This window comes from Psammomys obesus, unplaced genomic scaffold, assembly GCF_907164565.1.
Source record: "Psammomys obesus unplaced genomic scaffold, mPsaObe1.curated_primary_1811, whole genome shotgun sequence".
NCBI classification, from domain to species: Eukaryota; Metazoa; Chordata; class Mammalia; order Rodentia; family Muridae; genus Psammomys; species Psammomys obesus.
Genome location: NW_026593286.1, coordinates 3,638,868 through 3,648,868, shown reverse-complemented (window position 1 = coordinate 3,648,868; position 10,001 = coordinate 3,638,868). Strand labels below are relative to the sequence as shown.

Here is a 10,001-nt window from a genome sequence, read left to right as displayed (position 1 = left end):
GGACCCTTGTCCTTAATTTTGAGTGCTAGAATAATACACAGGATGCCACACTGTTGGTATTTACATGGGCTGTGGAGACCCGAACTCTGGTCCTTATGTTTGGATGGCACACACTCTGCCTGCTGAGGCATCTCCCTGGCCTCTGAATGGGGTGTAATGTGAGAGAGTAGGCTTTCATCAAACTTACATGGACCTTTGTGTCGATTGTCAGTGTGCTGAATGTTCTTCCAGTGGAAGCTTGAGATTAATATTGTCTGTTGTTACATCTATGCGAGATTGTAATGAAAGGGCCAGGCCAGTGCAATGAAGCAAGAAAAGGTAATAAAAACAATGATAGTTGCAAATAGATCAAATTTATTCAAAGAGGCTATGATTATGAACAAAGGGAATTACAGGTAATACTTAAAATTTGATTGCAAGTTAATATATTTCTTGATATAAAATTAATATAAAAACTCAGTCTTAGTCCTATATATCAGCGAAGAATTGATATTAATGTCTCACAAAATAAAATTCATAATGTAAAAACATACACCTAGGAGTAAATATTAGGAGGGTCTATACGATCTGCAGAGACGCTCACTGGCAAATTCATCGCAGTGAACTTCCTAATGCCAGATATGAAATCAGCGCATCGGTCTGCCAGCGGATGGAGGGATAAAGGGAATGTGGTCTGTATATAGAATGGAATTTTATTGAGGGTAAAATTACGTCACTTTCAGGAAAATCTATGAAACCAGAGATACTCATGTTAAAGCAAACCAGACATCGGGAAGACAAATCCCACTCATTTTCATTCATATACACAACCGAGGACTGTTTGGGGGGAGACAGGAGGCCAGCAGGAGGGGCAGAGGAGATGGGAAAGTGGGGACGAATGAGCAAAGCTCAGTGATACAGACAAAGAAAATGCCACAGTGAAACCTGTTGCTTTGTGCTCTAAAAGTTAATTAAAATCTGCGTGGTTCCTATGCCAGAAGAACAAAGCATCATGAAAAAATTTAAAAATCTAAGCTTCATGCTGGGAAACAGAACTTTCATGGACTGGAAAATTCAATAATGCGAAGATGTCAGTTCTCCTCAAATTAATATGTAGATTTGATATAATGCACATTAATTATCAGGTGTTTGGGTAGAAATAGACAAATCGACTCTAAATTTGTTTTAGAAATGCAAATGGTCAAACCTACTTTTGGAGAGAAACAGGTGCGCAGGACCACTCTAGGGTCTAGACTGTGAGCTCCTGGTACGGTGAGAGGCAAATGCGGGTCTCAGTGCAGTTGGCTGGAGCGGGGCATTCCTAAGCATACCGTTGTCCGTGCATGCTTCCTTTAGTCTTTCATTGCCATTTCTGCATGCTTGTACGGATGACACAGCCTTGCAGAGGAGCAGGCAAAGAAGTCTTTTTAAATGAAGAGTCTTGGACCATTGGGCCAGTTGTATGTTCATACAGATTAAAAAAAATATGTAAAACTTACGCAATTATCACAGGTCAATTCCAGGTGAACCTGTAGACATGAATCCGCTATGTAAATAACTAGACTTCTAAGAGGTATTTATTGGCAAGAAGAGCCCCATGGTCTTGAGGCAGCCAAAGAGCTCACTCACAGGACACATTGAACACTGAATTCCCATGGAAAAACTGATTAGCAAAGTGATATTAACTTTCAGAACTTATATTCATCAAAAGAACAGTATGGCAGCTGTATTTGTGGCTCATACATCTGCAAAACTTTCCCCTGGGACCCTATAAACTCCAAGAAATCTAAAGTTGGAAAGAAAGAGATGAGCCCCTGGCCACCCCGCTTCCCAGGCAGACCAGGGCAGATGAATCTCAGCCTAGGCAGAGACAAGCACCCTAGCAGTCACTAGGGGAATGAGCTTCAAAGTTTCCCATGATGCTGACTCCTGCTCCAAAGCAAGGACAGTGGAAGCAGCTCATCACTCTAAGTGTGGAAAGATGTGGAGTGGCGAGAGTCTGCCTGTGCTGCTGGGGAAAATTCACAGCCACGGCAATAAGCCACCGCCGGTGACCTTAGCGGACGCTCTCCCAGGAGAGCGCAGGCCCTCCCTGTCAGGGCTGTGCACATGCATGCAACATAGGTGTTCACACAGGCGTCCACAGCAGCAGCACACGCAGGGCCCCTCCTAGGGGAGAAGACAGAGTCTCTTTAACTGAAGTAAAGATTGTAGTTGCAGTGTCTCCACAGCAGTCCTGTCCCACAACGGCGGTGGGAATGCTTCTGCGTAAGGAGAGCGAAGGGACTCAGCTGCAGTATGGATGAGAGGAAGCCAGATAGAAGGGTGCGTGTGATTGCATCTAGGTGACGTTCAGAACCAGGTGTGACTCGTCTGGGCTGACATCTCGGGCGGGGATAGACAGCATCTGAGGGAGCTGGTCCATCTGGTCCATGGGAGCCCTTTTCTCTGTCGGCCAGCATTCCATAAACAGAGGAGACTTTACCCTCTCTAAGGTACTTGCATTTTGGCAAACGATTATGGGAAAGTTTCTGTTTCAAAAGAACAATGATATTTCAGGCAGATGAGGGAGTGATGTTAATTGGACTATCAGAGATCTATCACTTTATTATCACTTGTCTATCTGTCAATCATCCATCTATCAATCGATTTATTACCTATCTATTTATTTATCTATCTGTCTGACCTCTGTTTATCTACCCTATCATGTAACTGTCTATCTTTAGTGCCATGGCTTGGAAATACTGAATTTTCTTGAATTAGACATTTGATTCCACAGCCTGAGAACTGCCAATACATCTTCATGTTTCTGCCTGTGGTGGAGGCTGGGTACACAGGCAGCCAGTGTCTCCCCTCCTCTTGTAGTTGGGTGTGGCTATGTCTGTGCTGGGGAGGAGAGACAGATATGAAATACACTGCTATGCGTCTGTCTCAGAAAGTCTCCCTCATCCTGCTTATCTACAGGAAGGAGGCAATGTCCAGGGTGACCTTGGAAGGTGCTGGGCGCAGGTCCCTGAATGAACCCACAACTTAATTGGCAGAGATATATTGATTGTATGAAACTTTGGGAGTTGATTTGTAATAGCAGAGTTGTGTTAATTTCTATGTTATTTATCCAGTGTTGGCGGCCCACTTCTCTTAGGGTCTGGAGATATAACAGCAACATAGTCAGACTCTCCTGATTGTCTCCCTCCAGCACATCTTGGAGAGCAGAAAGCAGATAGCTAGATGTTGTGTCCAGAGGCAGCAAAGACTGGGAAAACACAGGCCAGGCTTATAACAGAGTTGCTGGGTAGGGCCATGGCCAGCAAGCTGGTAGGTTCTGAGCCAGAGCAGGTAAGCATCCTGGGTGACGCAGAGATAGCCCATTTCCCCCAGCAGCCTCCTGGGGCACAGGCACAGCCTGTCCCAGATGGCCGTGTGGGTAGCTAGCAAAGATCAAAGGCAAACATTACCCTGCTGTCTGGGATACAGGCGGCCTTGGACTAGAGTGGGCTCTACAGACACTACAAGCCCAGGCTTATGTGAGCCGGGATGCTCAGATGCTGGCACTCAGCCCTCCAGCTGTTCACGCCTTTCCCGAGTGTTGTGTCCTGGCCTTACAGGACGACAACCCCAGTGTACTAGTTTATCTTCTGGGTGTACTGTACCACTCCTCATGGCCTGAACAGCCAGTGGCTCAGCCCATGGCTAAGGCCCTGCAGATCTCTTGTCCTTTGAGTGACAGGAGCTCAGAGGTTGAAGGAGCTGCCTGGAGCTGTCCCAGTCTTCCACGTATGAAGAAGAAAACAAGGCTCCCAGACCACCCAAAGCTCCAGCTGTCCGGTCAGACTTTGGTCTCAGGACTTGTGTCTCCAGCTGGCTTCTCTGATGCCCTCGCCATGTGGCCTCTATCCACGGCACTCTCCTGCAGCTGTGGCTCCATCCTAGCCAGCCTGTGAGTGAGGTCCGGCTGGGGGCTGTTCCTGCGTCAGCCCTTCCTGTGGCAGCTGGGATGTCCTGCGACTCCCAGGAGGCACAGGGAGAGGATGTTTGCGCAGAGTGTGGTGAGTAAACAGTCCACAGGACCCGAGCACCTGCCTGAGTGTCTTTCCGCACTTGCTTCACGTTTTGCTGGTTGGCTCAGCGCTGCAGCTCCCGGATGTGTACATAGCTGCACAGGCCAGAGGCACTTCCCGTTAGCCCTCTGAGGAAGTGGGGGCCTTGGGTCTGAGTGCGTGCGTGTTTGTGTTTGTATGTCTGCTCTGTGCATATATCTGTTTTTTCTGTCCATGTCTGGGCACATGCCTGCATGGGTAGTGTGTTCATGTGTGTATGTGTACACAGATTCTGTGTACCTGGGTGTGTGTGTGTATTTGGCTTAGGTGTGTGTGTGTGTGTGTGTGTGTGTGTGTGTGTGTGTGAGTTTATGAATGGCACATGGAGTTGCACGTGGAACCTGCACACAAGCATGCCAAATGTGTCTGGTCCTTTGCGGGGATGTGTGCCTGTATGTACGGGTGTAGCTGCTCTGGCTTACATAGGACTCAGTCCTGCCCCGCTTGGCCCAAAGTAGAGCACCGGGATCTTCCTTGTAGCCTTCCATCTGGCCTAACTTCCTGTCAGGTTGGGGCTTGAGGAGAGGATGGGGGCAGGGCTCCAGGGATGAGGCCAGGGTATTAAAGGGTCTTGTAGAGAGGTGTCCTGGACACCAGCCCCTCAAGTGGCTTCCCACTAGTGAAACTGATATGAAAGACTTGAGAAGGGGGCTGAGGGTGTCTGCAGGGGGTCTCCAAGTTCTGTAAGGCTGCTCAGGGGCTGCTCTGTAATACATTTCTCCGAGGGTGAGCTGCGGTTATGCCCGTATATACGGTAAAAAGCCAAGCTCCTGGGCGGGCACTCGCAACTGGGTAACTGGAAAGGCAGAGACTGGGAGAGATGACGCATTAGCCTGGAGTTTTGTCCTCATGGGCGGGGTTGGAGAAAGAAGAGCAAACAGGGTTTCATCTCTTGTATGGGGTGGGGGGATGAGCAGGGGTCCCAAGGAAACACTCTGCAGGTCCTCTGGCCTTCTAAAAGCATGTTCCCACCCCATGCAGGTGGAGACTTGGCTGTAGCACTGTTGGTTTTGCTTCTTGGAAGCTGCTGAATGGCAGGTGACCTTGTTCTGGGCAGTCACTGACTTTCCTGCTTGCCTTAGCTTGCTTCAGTCCCCCCTCAACATCCCCACATGCCAAGGCCTAAGTGTGTGCTTAATAAAATGCTGCACATGTGTCGATAGAGGTAGCTTGCTTCATATGTGAACCGTCCTGGGTTTGGTCCCCAGCGCTCAAACAAAAACAAAAATGCTATGTGTCTAGAGCTGACAGAGCAGGCCGAGATGCCAAGTCGAAGTCAGTCAGAGTCCTTGCTCCATGTAAGCAAAATTGTCTGTCTAAGTTACTTTTAAGTTGCTGGGTCCTTAATCCTTTGGCCAACAACAGAAACAGAAGTTTCTTCATTTGTTTGTTTGTTTTCAAGTGGAGGAACCAAGTTAAATGCCTCAGGCAACCAACAAAGCCAGGGTGTGGTGGAGAGGGTCCTCCAGACCCTGGGTTCCCTTATCTCCACGAAGCCTGCCATGAGGAGGGCCCTACTAATACCTACCCCAGTGGGCTGCATCCCTGCAACCCATGGACTTCCTAGGTGATCCCTGCATCCCATTGGTTTCCTAGGTGATTACAGAGATGTGGATTCAGGGGAGCCCACCTGTGCCCTTCACTGAGCTTTGCCAGCTGACAGCTCCTGAGGGGTCAAGCTGGTGGCAGTAAGTCTGACCTCTCAAACCTGCCTCCAGGCTTGCCCAGAGCAGGTCTGTGCCTTCATCCATACAGCATTTCGTTAATGTTCCTGACCACTGGTCAACCCAGCAGCTTCCAGACATCACCTAGAGGGTGACAGCCCATGGAGAGATCTATAAGACAGCTGGGCTGCAACTGAGCCTCCACGGAAAGGGACGGGACCTATGTCAGCCAGTGAATACTCCTAAGAAGGCTGTTTCAGGTGCTTTGAGCTGCATGTTTTGGTGCAGGGCCACCTAGGTGTTCCAAATTGGACCCAGAGAGCTGGCAGCTGGTTCTAGCCCACAACTGTTTCTCCCTTCTGCTTTTACTCACATCGTCCCTGATTCCCTCACAGTAAACACTTAAGGTTTCAGGAACATCAGGATCCTCTTATCTCAGTGGCTTAGGTCCTACAGTGATGAGAGAATGGCATAGCTTGGGCACAGTTACTCTGTGATCACCCATCACGGTGCCTGCCTCTCCGTCACAGATGCAGACACAGGCTGAGGGAAAGCCTCAAGAGCAGATTCTCTACATTAGCTTTCTCAAGCTTAGGGTTTCTGAGCAGAGGTGCTTGTCAAAGGTCTGATGGTCTCTGGGGCATTTTGTGAGGAATTCTGGGATTGCTAGGCAGTGGTTTGGGAACTTGGATCTACTTTTTCACAAGTGCAGGCTGGGTGTGGAACCACCCGAGAATGCTAATTCCACTCTAATCAGATGCAATTCCATAGAATACTCCCTTAATGAGGGTTAATGACCTTAATTACTGCCCCCTTCACTTAGAGCATGCTCAAGAGGGGCTAATTGCTACATGATGGCCTGGGAATAACTTCAGACCCTGGCAGAACTGCAGAGGAGAGTGTCCCCTCTCCTCACCCACCCCTTCACCCTTCCCCCAACTCCCGCCCCGTCACCTTGCTTCCTTTTCTCACAAGAGGTTTCTGTGCCTCCTGGGTTCACTGTCAGGGAGGGCCCAGGCTGGGTCCTAAGTGTGATTTCAGGCAAGTCCCTCAAGTTTGACAACTGTGGCTGCTCTGTGGAATATGGCAGCATAGACTTCCCACAAGGCCTGAGTGATAGTATTCTCCTCTGTGCCCCTAACCCCTGAAAAGGGGGCAACGTGGAATCCAAGGAGACTGGGCCACCCAGAATTTTCTCCTCTAAGAATTCATCTGGGACAGCTGTACTTTCTGGTGTGCACAGACCATGTCCACGGCTTAAGGGTCAGTTTGTGTCTCTGTGCCTGCTCCTTTGTGCTGTGCAGCACGCGGCGACTCAGACTGAGACACGTGTGGCTGGAGAACACTGAGCTGCTGGTCTTCCTGTGTGTCACGGGCCATGCTGCTGGCTCCTGGAGAGCCTGTGTTTGGCCTTAACTGTGTGTGTGCGCGCATGTGTTTCTGTGTAGGTATAAACAAGTGAGTGTGATGCCTTCAGAGGCCAGAGAGGATGTTGGCTTCCCCGGAGTTGGTATTAGGAATATTTGTGAGCTCTGGTAACCTAGCCCAGGACTTCTGCAAGCATATACACACTCTCAACCATCTTTCCAGTTCCTACCCCATTTTTGTGATGTGGTTTTTGCCGAGTCTTTGGCCTACAGAGGTCAGGTAGCTTCTAGGAGCCAGTGGTCTGTGCAGTGGTCCAAACATCACGTGGGGCTGCCAGACGCTCTCTGAGCCTCACCTAAATGCTAGGAAACCGCAGACTCCACAGTGAAGTTCTTGCTTAGCTCCAGCGACCAAATTACGAAGTCGGTTCAAGGATAACAGCTTTATTTTATTTATGTGATATTCATTACTACAGCAAATAATTAATTTGTTAAAATACGTGCAACAAAATATACAGTGCATATGGGTTAATAAACAGCTAGCATGCCAACAATACAATTATGGTGCTCTCGTTCCAGGAGAGACCTCCCTATACGCTGTAATCGTGGCCCTAATACTGACAAGTGTGAAAACTGGGGAGAATGTGGGGCATGTGGGAAAGCAAACTTGAATTATAGACAGACTTTGCATGAGTTAAGGAACAGTGGCAAGCAGTAGAAATGGCTGTAAAGGACATCTCGCTTGGTGTTCAGCCTCCTAAAGGATAACCAAGAAAACACAGTGGTTAGTGCAGTTCCTGGGGTGGCTGCTTGCATCTCTGCTTCTCCATGGGCTTCCCAGGTGGGCAGGGGTGAGCCTCTCCCCGGTGAGGTGGGGGCCATCGCCATCTCAAAGATGCTCAGGGTTGCTTCTGAGGAAGACATTACTTCCTTTTCTCCTTTTTCACTTTCTTGTTTCCCTTTTCCTTTTCCTTTTCTTTGTTGCCAACCGTTAGTGACAACATTCGCTTTCTTCCCAGGGGGGTTTTGGCATACCAGTTCTGAAATGACAGGGTGTAAGAAATGGTCAAACAACGTGAGTGTACTGATGTCATCCTGGCACTAAAGATGCATCTGCTAAGAAGGGGACGATAAGTGGCCGCTAGACACTGGGCATTTGATGTGCTCGGTACAAATGTCTCCTTGAATTTCCAGCTTGTGTTTCTGTGACTTTAAACGTGACCTCTGGTAGCTAGTGGTGTTCGGGAACCACACACCAAGTCCTATGCCTAACTAAGAGTGCCTGAGGGAGTGGCTTTCCCGGGAACGGGAAGGCTTCTGGCTCACATGCTGGCGTAGGTAGCTCAGTCGGCAGACATGTGTGGCCACAGGTGACCACTCAGCGTCCTTGGGAGATGCTGCAGAAAACATGGCACTGATGGTATTCTATCTGAAACCTGAGATGAAGCCGAGAAACCTTTCAACTTATAATCTTACTGATAATCTCAGCAAATGATCATACTACATGCTATTTATCAGTTTTCTCACAAGTCAGTTAAAAAAGATTCTCCCTCCCTCCTCTGCCTTTCTCTTTTTCTTGTGTGTGTGTGTATGTGTGTGTGTGTGTGTGCGCACACACATGCATGTACTTGTGCATGCGTGCACCCACACGTGTGTGCAGATATCTAGGGAGGCCAGAAGAGGGCACCAGATCCCTTAGAGCTGGAATAACAGAGGTTGTACCTTGCTTGATGTGGATGCTGGGAACCCAGCTAGGCATGGTTTGACTTGCTGTACCAGGTTGCTCTCTGTGAGCTGACGACTATTTCAGTCATTTGTATCAAGATGTCTTTGTTTCCTCTTGTCACTTGGGTGCCAGTTTAGCTGGATATAAATATTAGCTAGATGATCATTTTCGCCAGCACTCTGAAGGTGTAAGTCACTGTTTTCTGGTGTCTTTTGCTGTCAATGAGACCCTTGGTTGCCCATGGTGCTTCTTTGGGGAAATCTGATAGCTGTTAAGCTTGGTTTGTTATCTTGTTTTTATACTTGTAGTAACTGACAAAAATAGATTTGCTCCTATTTGTCTAGCTGGTTGCCTGGAATTTATTTTTAACCTGATACCTTGTGCTTTTAATTTGGGAAATTTCTTTGCAAGTATTACTTTAGACTTAACTTGTGGGTTTCTGGTTTCTTCTTCTGGGAATTCTGTTAGTTAAAGGTCAATTCCTTTCAACTTGTCTTCTGCAGATTTGAATTTTACTTTTTATAGATTTTATCTGTTTTGTTTTTCTATGATGCTTTCTTGGGGGAATTCCTCAGGGCCAATTTCCAATTCTGTGATTTGCTCTTTGACCATTAGTTTAGAGTTCACACTTCTCTTAGTTTTTGCCATTTAATTAACTATTATGTTTTTTCATTTGTTATGCATTTTCATTTGTTAAGCATTTTATTATGCTTTTTTTGTAGTTTTAAAAGATATTATCTCTTATTATTTAATTTGGTTTTTTTTTCTGTTTCAAAAGTACATTTCTAGTGGAAGTCCTGTTTTCACTTATTTTTCTTGGACATGCAATTATTTGTATTCAAAGCATTTTGTCATATTATTCTTTTAAAATTTTTAAAATTATTTTTTGAGATTGTACTATAATGACATCATTTACACACTTTCCCTATTTTCAAGGCTTCCTATATACCCCTCTTGCTTGCTCTTTTTCCGTTTCATGGTCTCTTTTTTAATGAATTGTTTTACATAAACACTGTATTTTCTACAGTGTTTTCCTGTTCTAGTTTTCACATTTGTTCTAATGGTCTGTGGTTCTCTGTCCATCTGCAGGCTAGGCTTCGTCTCTCTCTCTCTCTCTCTCTTTCTTCTTCTTCTTCTTCTTCTTCTTCTTCTTCTTCTTCTTCTTCTT

At 47.0% G+C, this 10,001-nt stretch overlaps 1 protein-coding gene across 3 annotated transcripts in view; it reads right to left on the bottom strand.

Moving 5' to 3' along the window:
• Window positions 1-7,535: 7,535 nt before the first annotated feature.
• Iqca1 (IQ motif containing with AAA domain 1) overlaps window positions 7,536-10,001 on the bottom strand; it is a 116,533-nt gene continuing 114,067 nt past the window's right edge. For all 3 annotated transcript variants that reach the window (XM_055616661.1, XM_055616663.1, XM_055616662.1), the window contains exon 19: window positions 7,536-8,147. In XM_055616661.1, the coding sequence (XP_055472636.1) occupies window positions 8,031-8,147 (117 nt within the window). In that variant the 3' untranslated portion in view covers window positions 7,536-8,030. The remainder of the gene's footprint in view (window positions 8,148-10,001) is intronic.